Source organism: Leopardus geoffroyi, chromosome D2 (genome assembly GCF_018350155.1).
Source record: "Leopardus geoffroyi isolate Oge1 chromosome D2, O.geoffroyi_Oge1_pat1.0, whole genome shotgun sequence".
In the NCBI taxonomy this organism is placed as follows: Eukaryota; Metazoa; Chordata; class Mammalia; order Carnivora; family Felidae; genus Leopardus; species Leopardus geoffroyi.
Window position 1 is genome coordinate 7,835,905 of NC_059334.1, and position 20,571 is coordinate 7,856,475.

General features: G+C 42.9%; 1 protein-coding gene across 14 annotated transcripts in view; it reads right to left on the reverse strand.

Annotated features, from left to right (window-relative positions):
• RNLS (renalase, FAD dependent amine oxidase) overlaps window positions 1–20,571 on the reverse strand; it is a 362,006-nt gene that overhangs the window by 138,152 nt on the left and 203,283 nt on the right. For all 14 annotated transcript variants that reach the window (XR_006701815.1, XM_045439459.1, XM_045439455.1 and 11 more), the window contains one exon: window positions 19,783–19,956. Coding sequence is in view for 13 of the 14 variants with exons in the window: in XM_045439459.1 (XP_045295415.1) it covers window positions 19,783–19,956 (174 nt within the window). In the remaining variant the exon portion in view is untranslated. The remainder of the gene's footprint in view (window positions 1–19,782; window positions 19,957–20,571) is intronic.

The following is a 20,571-nucleotide window of genomic DNA, read 5'->3' on the forward strand; positions in this document are numbered from 1 at the left end:
TTGTTCACAGAAGAGTGCTCTGCCTTCTCTCGCCAGCTGAGAAAGTAAATGATAACATTCGCCAGTAATCCAAGCTACTTGAAAAATAAACAGCATGTTGCCTATTTCCGCAATACCTGTGAGTGCTGGGAACTTGGGAGATAGGGTCGGGAGGGTGGGAAGAGAGCCTGAGCTGGACCACTACCTATTAGAGAGGCATCCCCAAGCCCCGAGAGTGGAGGAGATGTAAGAAGGCAAATCTGAGGCAAATCTTCAAAGTCGGCAAGGCTTTCTAGTAGACCAGGTGATCCGTGGAAAGGGATGACTTATACAGAGGTGAAGGATGACCCCAGGCTGGGTGTGGAGGCTGGATGGGGAGTACTCCTAGTTCGAGGAAGAAAAAATACACATTGCCTACACAAATTCACTTCCCTATTTCTTTTCCTATTGGACTGGCTTTGGGTCTTATAAAGGGGCTCAACCCAGTTCACACACGGTGAAGGTCTTCTACCTGCGATTCTAGTTAATAGATTCAAGGAGCCCAGAATCTTAAAGAGAAGACACAGTAAAATTCACCTGCAGGTCAGGGGTGAATGTCTACGCAGCAGACGTCACCTGCTCGGCATCCACTGGCTCTTTTGTGGCAACAGTACCCAAATTTTGATGCAAGGGGTTAACCCTCTCCCACTTTCATCCCTGGCAAAGGTAGTCCAGGCTGAACGGCTCAGTTAACCCATCCCACCTGGTCACAGTGATTGGTTCCGCAATGGGTACATACGCCGAGCCAATCAGGCCAGCGAGGTTCAATTCCAGGAATACTGTTGAGCTTCCGGAAAATGGGTTCTTTTTGCAACTTGGCCCTGACATGCTTGGTGCCATCCGGTAGTTCACCATAAATGAATCTAAATCAGCAGAAGGTGGAGTCAAGAAATGGACAGAAGCTAAGTCTTTATGATATTGGTTGAATCCATCCAGACAGCGTTACTATTTGTACAGTTCTGCAGCTTGACTCCTGGATTTTTCAGAAACAGTCCCAATAAATTCCCCTTTTTGGCATGTTCCCTCTAAGTTGGGTTTTATGTTACTTGCAGTCTGAACGATCTTAAACGGGTGAAGCATCTAGTACTCTGGCTGGCACGTGTGGTTTCCTCCCACAAATGCCTGTTTCCTTTCCTTCTGTCCTCTCTTCTCACCTGCCTTTAAGTTTCCTCTATATCTCCAGGATATAAAGGTTAGATTGTAGCAGTTTCTTTAAAAAGCTTGACCAAGTAATTATGAGAAAAATGCTTCATGGGCCTAGTCCATTCTTTCAAGTTTCCTTCCAGCTTTGATTTGCCATGAGTCTATCAAATGGAGGTCCAGTTGGCAGTGCTGGTCGCTCCCCGTTGTCACCATGGTAGAAACTCCTGGTCCTCAGAGACTAAAAACCAAGAATCCACAGGACCCGAGCGATGAACATGTTTCCCTTCCTCCGAGCTTTCTCCATCTTTGAGTATCCCTTAGATTTGAGGACCTTAATCTCCATCCCACTTTTGAGCCTAAACACAATGAGCTAGTTTGTAGTATGGTCACAACAGGTGCCACACGGTTTGGGGACATCTTGGTCCTTGGTTACAGCTCTGCTATGACACCGAGAACAGCTCTCAGCAACGCCAGACATACTCGGTTCACACACTGAAATGGATACACAATTCTCAGGTGTCACAGTTCTGTGGGAGAGGATGCGTAACTAACAAGAGTGAAGCGAACAGACCCAGAATTGCGACTATTGCGCTTTGTAGAGATATATGAAGTTGGATTCAGGTTTATTCTGAAAATGACATTACTTTTGCTTACATGTACTTTGACAGATGTGATGTTGACAGCGAAAGAACGGCAGGCCTCTCGGGATTCCTAAGAACTTGACTTGCCCCCATGAAGGGCGCTGTGAGCGTGAATGTCATTTGTCACACGAGCGATGGTAGGAAAACTAGACTTCTAAGTTCTTGCATGTCTGGGATTCTCGATGGGGGCAGGTGCTGGTGGAGCTTGGACTGGCCTGGTAGGGCTGGGGGAAGAGGTGCGCCCTTGAGGGTCTGGTGAGCACAAATCTGGGAAGTCGGGGAGGGGAGCAGGTGAAACCCCAGATAACACGTTTGGTGTTAGTGTCTCATCGTTCAGAAACGAATTTTAAAAGCCACTGTTATTTTCAATATGACAGAAAGTATAGGTTGGAGAAGAATCTAAAAAATGAGAGTCTTGTTTCCAGGTATGGATGAATCTCAATGTATGGGAGGGTGGGTGGTGAACTAGGGAAGTCTCGAGTTTTCCTTAGGAGTTCCAGGACAGAGATTTTTGCTTTTATCAAAACAGAATGATTTAGAGACAAAGAAAGCTCAGGCTGAAGTCACGGTTTTACTTAATTTCCCTAATCTTTAGCTTCCTCATCTATAAAGTACGGATAATACGATTTACCTCATAGAGTTGTAGCAAAGATGATGCACAATAAAACACGTCAGGCCCTTAGCACAGCTTAATAAAGATGGCGGGCGTGAGGCTTCCAGAGGTTGAACAACATTCTGGTTTTCATTTCATTTCTTTTAACTTTCCCAACTCCTGACGCAAGTTGTCTTAAAGTACAGCTGTAGAAAACTTCTCTTCGCTTCTTACACAGAAGCAAGTTGTGATGGAGGAAAAACCTGTCTGTATCTTTTTCATTATTTTTTTTAAAGGTTTATTTATTTTTGAGAGAGAGAGAGAGAGAGAGAGAGAGAGAGATCGTGAAGCAGGCTCCAGGCGGCAAGCTGTTCAGCACAGGGCTCAACATGGGGCTCGAACTCACGAACCGTGAGATCGTGACCTGAGCTGAAGTCAGACGCTCAACCGGCCGAGCCACCCAGGGGCCCCAAACATGTCCTTACTTGTAATTTAAGATCTAATCAGCACACACGCAAGCTGATATGTATGTATACACTGACATATCAAGAGGGAAGGGGTGACTTAAGCTGTTAAACACACGCATGGCATCCCCAAACCCAGATACACGTTGTATAAATCAAAGCTCAAAATTCATACGTATTTCTACATCAGTAGGGTCTTAGATAACATTTCCCCTAGGCTTCCCCCACCACCTTTTCTGGACTTGATTTTTCCAATCACATTTACAACTAAATTGTCAGCTCTGATGATCTTTCCAATAATTCTGGCCTTTACAGAGGAAACAAGTTCTTGCAGCTTCCCATTGTGGCAAACCAAGGAGGCAAGATTTCCAGATTCCACGGCAAAGATGAGCCCTTGCGGATCGACAGACTCCCTGCGAAAGACCCTCAGGAGGTTATGTCTAAGGGAAGTCCACCACCCAGCCAACAGGGACTCACGTTTGAGTCCCGTGCTCTCCATCATTCCTTAGGTTCCTGCCTTTATTTGCATGTGCAAGAAGAAGGTCTAGTTTTGTGCCAGAGACGGATCTCTCCAGACGAGCGCCTTCGAGCAAGCTATGTAAATCAGGAGACTGATTTCAAATTATAGAAATGTTTCTACCTTCTTTGATGGAGCAGACATGTTTATTATTATCCCTTTAAAACAAGGTACATTTTTATATTCCTGTAAGTGTAACTCAAGGATTGCCAAAGACCCAACAAGAATTACTGAGGTGAAAAGACAATGTCTCACGGAGATACAGATACCTCAATTCCACAAACATTACATCGACCTCAAAGTACAGATCCTCAAAAAGTTTGCAAAAATAAAATAAGGGAACAAGAGAATATTGGATTAAACACTATTGAGGGGCGCCTGGGTGGCTCACTTGGTTAAGCATCCGACTTTGGCTCAGGTCATGATCTCACGGTTCATGGGTTCGAGCCCCACATCGGGCTCTGTGCTGACAGCTCAGAGCCTGGAGCCTGCTTTGGATTCTGTGTCCCCCTCTCTTTCTGCCTCTTCCCACTCACGCTTTGTCTCTCTCTCTCTCTCTCTCTCTCAAAAATAAATACTTAAAAAATGTAGAAAATAAATAAAATAAACACTGTTGAAATTTTACTTATTATCATGTTCAAATATGTTTTAATATTCCCCGTTCAATGCAAGCACTAAGAGAACTGTCTCATTTACCTGAACCCCTAGAATGATGCCCAGGTGTGGGAATGCAGTAAATGTTGATTGAACGTATGACTGACGAATCACCTATATAGACATAAATAATTTGGGAGGCAAAAGAGAAACGACATAGATTTCTTTCCTTGGAAAGATCGCTCTCCTACAGTCCATTTTTGGACTATGATCTTTTTTCCTTTTATAACAAAACTTGCCATAGGATCATTTTTAAATGACTGAAGCTTATAAAGTCTATAGAAAAATCATGGTCATAACATGAAATTGTTACAAAGCGAGCATTTTCCTCTACTAAACATTAAAAGTCTTTGTAGAACAGTATCTGAGGGTGACATGAGAGTAAGGCGCTGGTAATTACCACCGAGTGAGATGTTACCATAAACAAGGTAAATTAGCATGTAAGAAAAGCTTTTTTAAGCTGGTAGAATATATATAAAAATATTGGTAGCATACCAGGATATGGGGTTTAGCATACCTGTAGGTAGCCAGTTTTATTTACTATTAGGAAATCTATTTGAACTGCTTGTTATGTTCGCTGGTGCAGGGAGTTCATTGTCACGGTGCTCCTTGAGCTCTCTGACCATTCCTAGCCTGTTTGGCAGCTAAACTGGAGCCACGTAACTAGTTTTGGTCAGTGGATTACGAGGGGAAGCGAAGCGTGGCACATCTAGTCCAAGTCGGTTAAAAGCCATGGGCCTCCTCCATTTCTTTCTTACCTCCACGCGGACCTTCAGACCTTCCGGGCTCAGGTTCCAGATGGCAGAGCTACAGGATGAAGACGGGCTGCCTGACCTGCGTATGACTTTGTGTAAGTCACAGCGTGTCAGCCACAAGTGCCTCTGTAGCATCAAGATTCGGGGACATGCCTATTAATTACCCTGACTTGTACCTATTGTTGATTTCAAGTGCAGAACTTTTTCAATAAAATGCCCTGGAAAGTCACAGACTTAAAGCAACTCGTATTTCAGACCTGAGCCCAAATTGCTGTCTTTTGTTTTCTTCCATGTTTTGATTGGATCTCGTTAATTCATTCTAAATGTAGCAAACATTTAATTAAGAAATGACGGTATGTGAAGCACTGTTCCAGGTGCTGGAGATTCAAAGACGGGCAAAGCAAATCCCGTCTTTCCATTCACGGATCTCACAACTGTAAGGTAAAGCGGACATTAAGCAAGGGCTTGCACGAATCCATGTATGGTTACTGATAATTAAACCTAGTTAAATCAGGAATTCAGGAATGGTCTCTGCAGACAGTGAGACAGGCAGTCTGCCCAGGAAGAACAGAACGGGCGATGGTCTTGAGTGGGCAACACCACGGCAGGAATGAGAAATGTGTCAGGAGGGCTAAGTAAGCTAAGGAGTGAGCAGCTGGTGAAATCGGCATGTGTTAGATGAGGGGTTGGCCAAAGAAGGTCCTTGGGCCAAATCCGGATGGCCGTTTGTGTTGGTAAATAAAGTTTTATTGGCACATAGCCACGTCCAATCCTTTCTCTAATGTCTGTAGCTTTTGTTCCACCAGGAGATCGGTGTAGTTGTGACAGAGACTGTATAGCTTACAGAGTCCAAAGTATTCACCATCTGGCCTTTCCAGAAAATGTGTGTGACCCCCGCTCTAGGTCACTCAGGACCTGTAAGTCATGATAAGGATTTGAGATTTAGCGCTTGGTGCAAAGGGAAAGCAGCAAAGGGCTCTGAATGGGAAAGTGAGTGGTGTGAACAGATGCGTGTTTTAAGAAGACCATTCTGGCTCTGAAGAACGAACCAGAAAGGGACAGTGCAGAGAGGCCAGTTAAAATAAGATGGTGTCTCAGTTGTGACAGTGATGATGCAGAGAAGTGAGTTCGACGTCTGTTTTGGAAGCAAGATCAGTATGATTTATTTGGTCACAGGTTGGATATTGGGGCAAAGGAGAGGAAGAAACCAAGGACGGTTCCTGTTTTTTGGCTAAGGAGCTAGAAGATTGGTGGCTCCATTTTCAGAAACACAGAAGATTAGAGAAGGGAACAAATTCTGAATTTTGAAGACAGGCAATCAAGAGCCAGTGCTGCATATGTTAAGTTTGATGTTAACATATATAGTTTTAAAAAAGGGAGTAAGGCAACTCTGGCGAGCATATTCTGAATTCTACTTGCTGTCCAGGGCTGGAATAATCTTTCCTCTATGTTCCTTGCATTAATTCCTTTAAAAAAATTCCATAAATCCCAGGGGCACCTGGGTGGCTCAGTCGGTTAAACATCTGACTCTGGATTTCAGCTTAGGTCACGATCTCATGGTTCGGTAAGATCGAGCCCCACATCGGGGCCTGCTTGGGATTCTCTCTCTCTCCCTCTTTCTGTCCCTCCCATACTCACTGTCTCTCTTCTCTTTCAAAATAAATAAGCAAACTGTAAAACAAGTTCCATACATCCCCACGATTCTGCCCTTTTAAAGAAAGGGGCCATGTTTAGGGGAACAGCATATATTTTAGGATCTGTTTGGGAGAAGTTTTCTCTTTGGCTAAGACCTCCCAAGTTCTGTGAAAACATCTCTTTATCCTGAGGCACAAGGAGATTTTCAGCCTGTTGCAGCTTTTATTGGCACCTGTCAAAAGGAAACACGGAAGGATTTCAATAGTCCTTTAACTGGGCCCTACCCAGGTCCCCAGAGCAGAGGATTTGTCCTAACTGGCACTCGGGCTCGAGTTCTTGGAGTTCTTCTGCGGTGTGAAAGCCCTGTTCTTCTCTGATGACAACCCCTGTGAGCTGTGCCTTCCCAGAACTCAGCAGCAATCAGCAGCCATCCCCCACGATACGTTGTTATTTTGGCCTCCCCCTCATCGCGTCGTATATGAAATGTTGTGTGTTAAGTGGTATTATGATTGGAGCCTTTTCCCAAATTGGGCAAGGTTTTCCCCTTGAACCAGCAGACTGGTTTGCCTCTAAGAATATCACTTGATCGCCGCAGTTGTGAAACTGGGCCCAGCTGTAGGTTTGTAACTGATCCAAAGGATTCTGTGAGTGGATGAACTACATCTCTGGGCTGGACGATTTGACCTAAAGCTTTGCTCTAGTTCAAGTAGTGCATTAAAGGGAAGCTTTAGTGTTCACATTATAAAATGTTGACTTACAACAACTGACACTAAGCAGATGGTGAAGATTTTATTTATGATTGTGTCCAAATACTTCTGGCCCTTTTCATAGAGGAAATTTACTGGTTTATTGAGGACAATCTTACCTCCTTTACTAATAAGACCAGTGGAATTATTCTCCTTGTTATATTTTCACAGAAAAAAAAAAAGATTGAATCTAGGTTTTGGCAAAAGTTCCTAAATCAAAGGGACTATAATCTTTATGATATTATTAGCTACTACTGCGAAACCATTATTATGAAGACACGTGGTGGAAAATGGAACAAACAGACATCTTATTTTTAATAAAAAAGAATGAGTTAGGTTCGGTTGAGCTCAAGGTTCCAAAAATGCCCTTCCTGACTCTATTAAATAATGTAAGGATATATAACATTAACAACAAAGATTTCACAGGTATATGGATAATAGACATCTATTTCAATGAGGAAAACTGTATTTTAAATTCAAGGATGCTTCATTCTTACAAACATGAATTTGGAATATTTTATACTGAAGAATTCCCCTAGTCCCACAGATCGGTTATAAATATTAATAGAATTTCAATATATTCTTTTCAGATTCCCATGTTTAATATTCATTCATATTATGCAGGGAATCCAGTGACCTGTAAGGTATACACGGATACTTCTCATTATCTAAACGAGCACATATATGAAGTCTGTAGGGGCAATGGTCATTAAAACTAGTAGGGCCCTTTAGAGGGCATATCAAAGCCTCTTCAGCTCACTTAAAAACAAGAAAGTCACTCGTAATAAACTAAAGGGCTCTCTAGGCGAAATTGACACAATAATGTCATATCTGAGCAAAATGATGGACTGGTGATTCTGGACAGAGCTAAAAATGCTAACTGACATAAAGTGCTTATAAAACACAATGCAGCGATTTCCTGTGGGGAGACCCTGCGGTCCACCTTCGAAACCTGCTCTCACGTTTGTCTCGGCCCTTTGATTTGCTGACGACCTAACTCCAGTGTCTTACTTTTCTCAGAGATGCTGTCGTGTAAATTTTTTTTGGACTCATGTGCATGCAAAATGTCACCCGAGATTCCACAAAAAGAAAGAAGAACCACATCTAATTTAATGCTGTCCCTCAACACCTTATTCAGGTAAAGAGGTATTGTTTACCCCCCAAATAATATGTGTTATTATTTTTGATGAAAGATAATATACTTGTTTTTAATGTCCACTTAGTTTTGAGAGGGAGGCAGAGTACAAGCAGAGAGAGGGAGACACAGAATCCGAAGCAGGGTCCAGGCTCTGAGCTGTCAGCACAGAGCCCGACGAGGAATTCGAACTCAGGAACGACGAGGTCAGGACCTGAGCTGAAGTTGGACACTTAACCAACTTAGCCACCCAGGCACCCCAAAAGATAATATAATTTAATTAAATTTGTACCCCTGGCAATTTCCTTTTCTCTTCTCTTTCTCAAAATCAAAGAAGTTTGTATAATAGACTGAGAGTGTAAAACACCTTCTATGTGACGACAACTATAAAGACAGCATTTTCTGTCCTAGTACTAGGTGGCACTAGGAATTTTGGAAATACCGTCACACTCAACCCCTACAACATCCCTGGGAGACATTATTAGCCTTATACTCACAGTCCAGGTTACTGAAGCTTAGAGAGAGTACGAAACTCACTCATGGTTACAGAGCTTTGAGGTTGAGTCCCATGAAAAGGCTGGTATTCAACCATTTCCTTTTTTTTCTTTAGTTTATTTATTCATTTTGAGAACGAGAGAGAGGGAAAGAGAGAGAGGAAATCCCAAGCAGGCTCCGCCACCCCAGTGCAGAGCCCAGCGCAGGGCTCCATCCCACCAGCCGTGAGATCATGACCTGAGCTGAAATCAAGAGCTGGATGCTTAACTGACTGACCCACCCAGGCGCCCCTGGTATTCAAACATTTTTAATCCACCAAGACTAAAGCAATATAAATGGCTCAACCTAATTTGGAGTGTTGAGTTCTAATTCCACGCTAAGTCTACGTGATTGCAAAGCCCACTGCATCATGCTGGATAATACCGGTCATTTCTGACCCTCTGTGGTAATAAAAGCCAGGTCATGAATTCAACAGTGAAGAACTCATCACTCCTGAAGCTTGGGTTAATGTGAACTCATCGTTTATGGCAAGGTTTTTTATGCAAGATACCATTTCATTTCAATGCCATTGGGATATACAAAAGGGATATCTGCCAGACTGTGGCAGACAAATGACACATTTGCAGAGCTTATCACATATATTGTAAGTTAAATATTTCAGCTGGAGCACAGTTGCTCTTTATCCAAGTATTAAAAAGAATTATCTTTCCCAAAGAGAACAGCGAGAGCCTCTGAAGCATAACCTTGGAAATCAAGGTCTGTGTTATAGGGCATCATTCGAAATAGATGTCTGTTCCCTAGAGACCACGGTAAAATTGTTACTGAGGGTACTTGAACCTCTTTGGGGAGAGGGCTCCATGAAATGTCCAGGTCTTATCGGCAATACCTGTGATATGGTCTAGCCAACTAGTCCCAATGTTTAAGGCATGGCACAGAGCCTCCCGAAGAGGCTTCTCATCATCCTCATTGCCAAGAACTCACATATGCTTTTCAAAGGCTTCCACGTTCAGCAATTACAAAGAAAGATAATTTATTTTCCATGATTTAAAGGGCACCGGTAACAGATCCCTAGATTGTTCTAGGGATGAACAATTGGCTGACTAAGCCATTACTTTTCCTTGCCTGCTAAGTGGGTGACCAGTGCTGATGTACTAATTCCCAGTGTCAGTGACGTATTAATTCTCAGGACCAGGGAAGGGTAGCTCAAAGGTGCATTGAGGATGACGAGCTCAGCAAATTATTGAGCGCCAAATACGCACCCTTGTTATGCTGTGATGCAGAGTCTATCTCTTATTTTCAGTCTTGATTCAGATAAGGGGGATCAGCTGATGAATAGAATGCATAATGGACCATGTCATGTATCTTGCTACAGGAGAGAACTTCTTTTTTTTTTTTTTTTTAAGTTTTTTTTAAACCTTTATTTATTTTTGAGAGAGAGAGAGAGAGACAGAGACCAAGCTGGGGAGGGGCAGAGAGAGAGGGAGACACAGAATCCAAAGCAGGCTCCAGACTCTGAGCTGTCAGCACAAAGCCCGACATGGGCCTCGAACCCGCGGACTGTGAGATCATGACCTGAGCTGAAGTCAAACACTTAACCTACTGAGCCACCAAGGGGTCCCCAGGAAAGAACTTCTAATTCTGGAGAAAGCAGTACGCTCTGCAAATGGGGCCTATCAATTCTTCAGCCCATGAGATGTTTAATACCAAGCAGCCTTGGTCTTTTTTTTTTCAACGTTTATTCATTTTTGGGACAGAGAGAGACAGAGCATGAACGGGGGAGGGGCAGAGAGAGAGGGAGACACAGAATCTCGGAAACAGGCTCCAGGCTCTGAGCCATCAGCCCAGAGCCTGATGTGGGGCTCGAACTCGCAGACCGTGAGATCGTGACCTGGCTGAAGTCGGACGCTTAACCGACTGCGCCACCCAGGCGCCCCAGCCCATGAGATGTTTAGACTGACCTTAGGAGGAATTCTTGACAGGGAGGAAAATGGTGAAATCTTTTCTGAGGGAGCTCTGGGCAAAGGAAAAGTCCCACCCCTGCGATCGATGTCATCATAGTCCCAGATAAAAATGGACCAGAATTGAGATTCGTCAAGCTCTCGTCCACCTCAGCAGTCTACACTATTTTCTAGGACCTGAGGCTCACAAGCTGTCTAAGCGTTATGCAGCTTTACAAGACTGTTCTCAACTTTCAGAGGTTGAGAGATGCCTCCAGAATGATGAAAAGCAGGCACTTGTCTGGGAAGCAGAGCACAGCGCATCATTTTGAGCCTTGGCTTCTAACCTAACGTGTTGACAGCTTCCCCTCAAACCATAGTACGGACTTAACTTCAAGATCCTTCAGAACAGTTCAGTCCCACGGAGACAGTTTTTTCTTAATTCCAAGTTCTCCCAATGGGTTGAGATGGTCATAGGTATTATGGAAGCAGCAAGTTGGGTTGGCTTGACGTCCAAAGGATGAGAAGTCCTGTCTTGATTCAAAATAAGGTTCTCAAACGGATGTGGGCTCGCCATACTCCAAGCTTCTGCTTAGAAATGAACCTGAAGAAGCTTGGCTTGACGTCCAAAGGATTGAGTTGGCTTGACGTCCAAAGGATGAGAAGTCCTGTCTTGATTCAAAATAAGGTTCTCAAACGGATGTGGGCTCGCCATACTCCAAGCTTCTGCCTAGAAATGAACCTGAAGAAGCCTCAAAGTTCCTACCTAATTTCGTCCTAGATATTCCAAAGAGTGCCTGGACTGTGTTGACTTACTCAACAGGTCCCCCAATAAAAAGCCAGCGTGGATTTAAAGCAGTCGCTGAATCCAGGGCTATGTTGGGTCGTAGGGGGCTACGGGAGGGGTCACAGATCAAATCACCCAGCAAAAAAGTTACAAATCCACACGGTCAGTCATCCCTGAGGTCAAGCCAGAGCCTTTCACCACCTTGTTTTCTGTTTCCTCTTCCCCTTCTCTGCCCCCTGCCTTCCCCATTGTCTCGGGATGTCTGAGATTTTCTCCTCAATTAAGCAAAGAAATTCAGCTCTCCGTTTCCACTCCCAATTGGCATCTCATCTCTTTTGGGTGCTCAGCAGACAAAAGAACCATCCCTTAAAAGGACTGTGATCACAAATAGCCAAAATTAGATGTTATTACATTTAACGCAGCAGGGTTTTTTTTCATCAGATAAAAAAAGTTATACGACCTTTGTTAGGCAGAGAGGTCAGAAAGGCTGTGGCAATTCCCACCTGTGCCCTTCTGCCGATCTTTCCCCCCTTGCTGTTCACTGGCCTTCCTCACCTCCTCACCAAGCCAACATAGGGTATTTTTTCCCCTCTTCTAAACCAGCAGCAGTAATGGCAGCCTTCCTCCCTTTTTCTTTTGTTTTCGTCTATGACCTGTAAATTTCAGATCCATACACCCATTCACCATAAGCCATCACCCGATTCTCCCTCCTGCCTTTCGCCCCACTAACAGTGGATAAAGCCACACACAGTCACCAGCATATCTGGCTCCTACGTTCAAAACCAATTCTGGGCCAACATAAAGATCTTTGGTAAACCTCCGCCTGACAGCCACGACTTCAGACCGACAGCCCAAGCGAAAATACCATTCTCAGAGAGCAGGGCAGGCAGAGCACAAAGGTGGAAGGTTGACACAAAGAGAGATTTAGAATATTTAATGTTTAAGATTCCCTTCTTAGTGTGGCTGCCTCGTAAGTTTGTAATTCGTCGTTGTTTGTAGTTATAGAAATGCCAGGAAGCTGTAGCCTCCAGACTTTCCTTCCCCTTTCGCTCACTGCCTCTCGGACATTTCATGACTTATTTGTATCTATTGAACTTTTTAGTAGCCCTGGGAGAAAGTTAAATAATGGTCCAGGCTAAAGTTTCTGATTTATTCATGGATTTCAATGTTTCATAGCCCCCATCTTTCATTTCTCCACCTAAAGAAAGAAGATTATGGGCTTCATGTCGACAAAAGGTCTTAGGTGCTCTTTTAGAAGCTCATATTATTGGGGTGCCTGGGTGGCACCCGTGATTTTGATTTTTCAAACCCACCGTTTTGATTACAGATGTGAGTTAACATTCTCTATATTGTATGTATCAGTGCGTCCATTTATATTATGAAGACGCTTCCTTGACTCTAAGTCACTCGCCCAACAGACTTGGGATCTCTTTCCTTCAAAATTCCTCATGTGAGTAGACTTCATGGAACTTCATTTCGTGAGGGTGGGGACTAAGAATCCTTAGTTCTTAGCGCAGTGTCCGGCACAGAGGCATTCGAGGCATATTTATAAATAACTCCTCAGCGGGGTGCCTGGGTGGCTCAGTTGATTAAGCGTCTGACTTCGGCTCAGGTCATGATCTCACAGTTCGTGAGTTGGAGCCCGGCGTCAGGCTCTGTGCTGACAGCTCAGAGCCTGGGGCCTGCTTCGGATTCTGTGTCTCCCTCTCCTTCTCTGCCCCTCCCTTGCTTGCACTGTCTCTCTCTCAAAAACAAATATTAAGAAAAAATTAAAAAAAAAAAACTGCTCAGCAAATTGAGAATGGAAACATATAAATCAGATATTTCTGAGTTCGGTTTCTCTGAAAGAAACCTCCATAAAATATATTTTCCCGGTAATACACTCCACAGGATATTTTTAAAGTTTGTTTCTGATGTTATATATTTAGCTGCTTTTCCACTTTCCCTCCATCTCTGGCACTGATTTTCATAGGAGTTCATTTGTTTGGCAAGTGGGAGAACGGGCTATCTGGGATGCAAATCTTTCCCACCGAGGACAGCCTGATGGGGAAACCAGGGGCTCAAAGGGATCTGTTGTTTGTTTTCACTTTGCAGGCAAATGTCCTCCTTACAATTGGGCTCAGTTATGTTATCCCCCAAAGAAAATTCTTTTTGATTTTAGAATCGGCAAATATTACGTGAAATGAGATCAGTCAATTTCATAATTTGAAACCCAAGGATTTAAGTGACAACAGTTATTTATTTTTACGTCTACATACATACACAGGTATACACACACATATATGTTTTTCCTCCTGAGACATCACCCCAAGATTTTAATATTACAGTCATGTGACATTCTGTGACATCACTGTAATGACGAGATGGGTATTTGTAATTAGTATTTGCTGTTTGGTAATTGTCTTTATATGGACAGCAGCCGTTACATAATTGAGTCACAAATGACTACATCTATTACACAAGACATCGTATCATGCATTTTGTAACTGGCTATTGCCAGTTATTTTAAGACGGTGATTGCTATTTTACCAGAGAGCTCTGCTTCTGGAGTTGGTATTTTAAAACAAAACTTAACAGAAGCCCGTGAGGGAGGGGAAGGAAAAAAAAAAAGTTAGAGAGGGAGAGAGCCAAACCCTAAGAGACTCTTAAAAACTGAGAATAGGGGCGCTTGGGTGGCTCAGTCGATTAAGTGTCCGACTTTGGCTCAGGTCATGATCTCGCGGTTTGTGAGTTCGAGCAGCATCAGGCTCTGTGCTGACAGCTCAAGAGCCTAGAGCCTGCCTCAGATTCTGTGTTTCCCTCTCTCTCTGCCCCTCCCCCTGCTTGTACTCTGCCTGTCTGCCTGTCTCTCTCAAAAGTCAATAAACATTAAAAAAATTAAAAAAAAAACAGCTGAGAATAAACTGAGGGTTGATGGGGAGTGGGAGGGAGGGGAGGGTGGGTGATGGGCATTGAGGAGGGAGGGCACCTTTTGGGATGAGCACTGGGTGTTGTATGGAAACCAATTTGACAATAAATTTCATATTAAAAAAATAAATATATTCAAATATTCAAATAAATAAATAAATAAATAAAACAAAAACCTGAACAGGAAACCTGACCATTTTTCATGATTACAGTTCTTTTTTTTCCCTTTCCCTTTCTCGCTATAGCCCCGTTTCCTTCTTCTCCCTCCTGCTCTTTTGTTCTTATAAAGTGCTACCTATGTGGATTGCATTGTCTGCAGGTTTAGGGAGAAATAATTCCACGTTTATTTGCGTCCTAAAGCAGGCCGCTTTGTGTTGTCAACGGCGCAGCTCTCTGCTTAATGGAAATAATCATAAACTCCCCTTTTTTTAACGTTTACTTACTTTTGAGAGAAAGAGACAGAGCATGAGCAGGGGAGGGGCAGAGAGAGGGGGAGACACAGAATCCGAAGCAGGCTCCAGGCTCCGAGCTGTCAGCACAGAGCCCGACGTGGGGTTGGAACCCATGAACCATGAGATCATGACCTGAGTCAAAGTCAGACACTCAACCGACTGAGCGACCCAATCATAAACTCCCTTAAGCAAACCCAAGATGACTAGATGTAAGGCCCCAGGCTCATCCCAATTATTTATGGGATTTTATATTATGCTCCTGTCTTTTAGAAAGAGTTGATGTATTAAACAGCTCTACGGAATAACATTTCTGCACCTTTTGTAAAACAGCTATTAAAGGCAATACACATTGTCTTAGTGTTTGTTACTCAAGGATCCCTAATAATAAAGTTCTTGCAGGTATAAATTCCATGGGATGAAAAAGTTTGTTCATTTGTTTGTTTTCTTTTGGGATGAACTGAATTGAAACCTTTGGGGAGTTATTGAAGCTAAGTAATTACGGTCATTGGCCACCACATTTCTAGAGTTGCAGATTGTATTCATCTCCTCAGGTTGCTTCCCATTGGCTCTTTTACTAGCATTAACACTCCTCCAGATGGTGAACAGGGAAGGATGCTAAAACTGTGGCCAATCATTTTCAGGGTAACGTCTACACTTTATTTATTCAGGCCATGCTGCCTCCTATCTGCCCTGGTAGCAGAGAGTTGCATTTACCAAAGATAGGCTTTTGTATTTACAGCCTTTGCTTTGGAAAATATAATATTCAGATTCTAGACTGGCATCGTTAGTTGGAACAGTAGGTACCATAGATACTGACTTATTTGTTAAGTGCTCCATGAAGCTCTTTATGTGTTTAAACCATTTCATCCTCAACTTTTTGGGGTGGGTATTTGTTTCCCTCACATCTTATTGGTTAGTAAACAGATAGGTTAAGTAATTTATCCAACATCACACAGCTAGTAAGAGGTAGAGAACCGACTTGAATCTAGGAACTTACTCTGGCCAGTCTAACTCCAAATATAAGATCTTGAGAGGGACCTCTGAGATCTTCTTGGGAGGTGTGAAATAACAGGAAAAAAATCTATATATCTATATATCTATATCTATATCTATATCTATATCTATATCTATATCTATCTATATATAATCTATATCTATATCTATCTATATCTATATTTAGATCTATATCTATCTACATTTATATCTGTATCTATCTATATCTCCCTTCAGCTCTTGGCACAGATCTCCTAAAAATCTTTGTAATTTCCCAAGTGATAAAAGCACTAAAAACGTCTTTTGTTCTAATATTTGATCCTTGGGGCGCCTGGGTAGCTCAGTCGGTTAGGTGTCCCACTTCGGCTCAGGTCATGATCTCAGGTTCTGTGAGTTCGAGCCGCGGGTCAGCTCGGAGCTTAGCAAGTCAGCTCGCGGGTCAGCTCGAGGGTTGACAGCTCGGAGCTTAGAGCCTGCCTTGGATTCTGTGTCTCCCTCTCTCTCTGCCCCTCCCCTGCTCACACTCTGTCTCTCTCACTCTGAGAAAAATAAATAAACATAAAAAAAATCTAATATTTGATCCTTGATCCTGGTTCCTAACACAGAGCTCCTAAGTCCTGTGGAATCTCTTGAACGACAGGAGTATCTTTTGAGGCAACTTTTGGTGGGTTCCAGGGTGGTTTCAGGCTTCTTCCATCTTCAAAAAAAAAAAATCAGTATTTTCCTTTCGATGGCTCCCACGCCAGCCTTTGCTGCCCCCCTTATTGGCCTACAATTCCTGTCCAGGTCTGAAGCCAGGGTTTCTCAGGGGTGTCCAGGGGAACCATTTCTGTGGGATATTAGTAGGTGTGGTGCTCAAATAAAATATCCCATGGTCAAATACATTTGGGAAGTTATAGATGAAATGAAGTGAGAAGGAGGCTTTTCTATAGGAATGTCTTTTAATTGGATAATATGACCTGAGACTTTAAACTAGAAGCCAAGTCGGTAGCAGTTTGCAAACTTATGTGATGGCAGAACCCTGTTCCAAAGAGCGTATCAAGGAACTGGTGTTCCATTGAGCACATCTGGGGAAACACAAACCCAAGTATAATGGATCCTACCCGTAACAATAGGGGTCTATAGTTCAAGTTAGGTCTCACGTATCTTGGTATTTAGACCCTCTGCCTCAGGCGATTTGGTTCTGGGGGTGGCTTTCTGCAAGTGCTGACCATTCCTAACCTCTGACGTTGACGACTCCTTGTCCTTTGTCTGGTCTGGGCCACTAGTCCTTCCTCCTCTGGATCTCTTCAAGACTTAACAACAGACTGTATTTTGTGGAGTCAACCCTGTTACCTTTTATCTTGTTGCTGCCTTACCCTGACGGAAAACAAATGCCCCCCTTCATTCGTTGAGTGTGCCCATTTACGGCATTAGTTTTAGATTCAATCCAACACTCCAAGTAAAGCGTGGGTGTGGGACAGTGTCGGTAACATAAAGAGACAGCTCTTGCTGGGCTACTTAAAGATCAATAAAATACAGTGGAGTCACTATATGGACATTTATATTGTGTGAATTCAACTAGACACACTTGGCACCCTGGCCCCAGATAGGGAGAAAAAAAAGTTTAAGTGCAAGGTAGTTAGATTTTATGTTAGGGGATGCCGTTACTGCAGGCCTCTCATAATTTACAACTTGCATAATCCAAGATTAATTTTCCATAAAACTGGCGAAGGAAGGCAGGCGTTTCTTTGCTGTCTGAAGAGGCAACATCAGGAGCAGTAGCAAAAACATGGCTTCCAATCCACCCAGGCTTCCCGCTTTGAAATCGTGTGGTTGCGAACACACACACACACACACGCAAATTTCTTTTCACTTCGATTGTTTCAGATGCTGCCAATCATGCGAAAATGTATTAATATTTTACGTTGCACTCTTCCACATTTGCACAACTCTTTAATAAAGTGCTACCGCCATGCACTGTGTGTGTTTTCCCCCACGACCCCACTCTCATTTGTACAGCGATTTAATCTGTTAGGAGATCTGACTGCTGTTTTTCCCTTTCCCGTGTGCCTTTCACAGGAGAAAATATCACTCCGTCCTCTATCGGCAAGCCAACTATTTCATCTGGCCTCACCCAAAGGAACAAATCTACTAAACGCTGGAAAAATGGCTACACTCAATTTACTGAAAGTTATGTCACTCTCCGAAATGTCATCATGGCGTTTAAAGGGATTTTCAAAGAGAATTTTGAATATCCGTGATTCTTCTCTTCATGTGTTACCTCCCATATGAGATGTGACTCTACTTGGAAAGAATTGGGCTTACATATTGCCAACCTAGCGTCCACTACTCCCTTCTTTTTATTTATTTATTTCTCTTAGCTCCAAAGGCTGGGAAGTCCGAGATCAAGGTGCCAGCTGATTTGGTTCCTGGTAAAGCCTCTCCTCCTGATCGCAGACAGCCCCCCTTCTCGCCGTCTCACTATCCTCACCTGACCTCCCCCTGGTATGTGCACAAGGAAAGAGATCTCTCTCTTGCTCGCTTAATAAGGCCACCGATCATACTGGATGAGGACCCCACCCTTATGACCTCATTTAACCTTAATGGCATCCTAAAAGCCATCTCCAAATATAATCACACTGAGGATTTGGGCTTCAACACAAGAATTTTGGAGAGGAATTCAGTCCACAGTGGATAATATAACAAATGACCTTACGTTATTTAAACGAGTTTAAATGGATTTTTCTGTTATATATTACCGCATGCACCCTGTCAGATAGCATATCTTATGAAGCAATACACAAAGGATAATCTCTAATTCGTGGCGTACAACATGAGAAGATCAAGGGCCATTCTCCTCTTCTTAGAACAAAGCAGTTGTAGAGTTAAAAATAGTTAGTCCATTGCCGTTACAGGGCATTTCATGAACTGCTGATTGTACATATATGTGGTATCATGTTAACATAAACAGTCTGGCCCTGAGGGAGTCTTAAGTTATAAAAGAAACATTTTTCTAAGATCATGTGCTCTGATATAAAAACCATACTCCAGCCCAGTTCTGTCATTATAAAGTTCTGGCAAGCCGGGAAACGTTAGTTGGTGATTTTATCAAGCGAGACGTCTAACTAACGGCTTGATGAAACCATCCCCTGCACCATAAAACAACACAACAAATTGAAATGACGATTCCCTTCAAGAATTTAGTCATTTTCCATCATTACAGTTTATTCTTCAAGAAAAGCAGCATCTCAGGGACCATGCTAATCCTACAAATAAGAATACCCTTTCTCCTTTATTCCTAAGATGAGCATCATGTTTATTCTAGCAATTCAAATCTAATTTTAATAACAACCTTCCACAAAAAATGTGGAGTGGAGATTTTAGCCCTAGTATTCTAGTAAAGCTCTTACGAAACATTTTACCTATCATTGTCGTTATATTGTAGACAAAGTAATTTGGTGTAGTCGTCCGGATGAAAGTTAGGTAAATAAAATTATACGGAAGTGAAGGGTTTTCGTAACATAGTCAAATTCACTTTTTTACTTCTAGCCTGGGAAGTGGAAAGAGCAGCGCTTACCAAATTTTAAAAAGAGCCAAACGAACAAAACACAATGAGTCGAGATACTTCTGCATATAGATCGACCCATATTAAAGCAATCACACTTGGGCCATTTTGAAGTCTTCAAACTTCTGACACTATTTTCATGAACTTGGTAATACGAACCATGTGGGGAATGATTTTCTGAAAAACTTTGCTGGTTGCACTGTGTATTTTATTATTGGCCAAATGTGACATTAAATTTTATCCCCTGTGGCTTGGAGTTAAATGCTTGCTCTGTTCAGAATGGCAACACTCAATTAAACAGCATTTTTCGTGATCTACACCCACCATTGTTACTGTATTTAAGGGAAATAATGGGGGTACTGACCTATATTGCGTTTCCTATTATCGATGGAGATGAAGCGTGTGCAGGGATTACTGGTGATGTACTGTCCAGCCCAAGGGACATCAATCTTCGTGCCAGCTTCATAAAAGAGGCCCAGAGCGTAGCGAGAAGAGTAGCGCACAGACTCCAGTTGCTGCCTTTGGCATTCGCTAATTACTGCGGGAGAAAAAGTACAGGGCATCAAACTTGAAAACATCATCTTTCCTTTTAGTGTATCAAACACAAAACCCCTCTAAGCCAGTCCCGACCGTGCCCCTCACCTCCGTCTCACTCATGATGAATGTTGAAAGGCAGTGCAAGCTAGCGTCAGCTCTGATTTCTTTTCAGAATGATCACTGACCTTGGCACAACTGCTTTTATCAAGCTGGAAGTCCAAACTCTAGACCAGCATTCAAGGCTCTCGAAATCTGACGCCGAGTTGCTTTCCTAGCTTTGTATCCTAGTTATTATCTGACAACATTAGAAAATCCTTATCCTGAACATTTTCTGTGAGACAGGGTCTTTGCCAAACGCTCGATATAGGCCTTTCACTGTATCCTAACAACCACCGTATAGAGAGTGGTATTTGCATGTTCCCGGTAAGAAGGCTAATGCTCCATTCCTTATGGACCGCTTTAAATTCTTCCACATCGTATAGGGACTTATTTATCTGTCACCATTCTTGCAGTGGATTAGAACAGTTCCTGAAGCACGGTGACCATGCCTTAGGCATCTCGGTCATAGCCTCTACCCTACTCATTACACTACTCATCCAAAAACGAAAGGATAAAG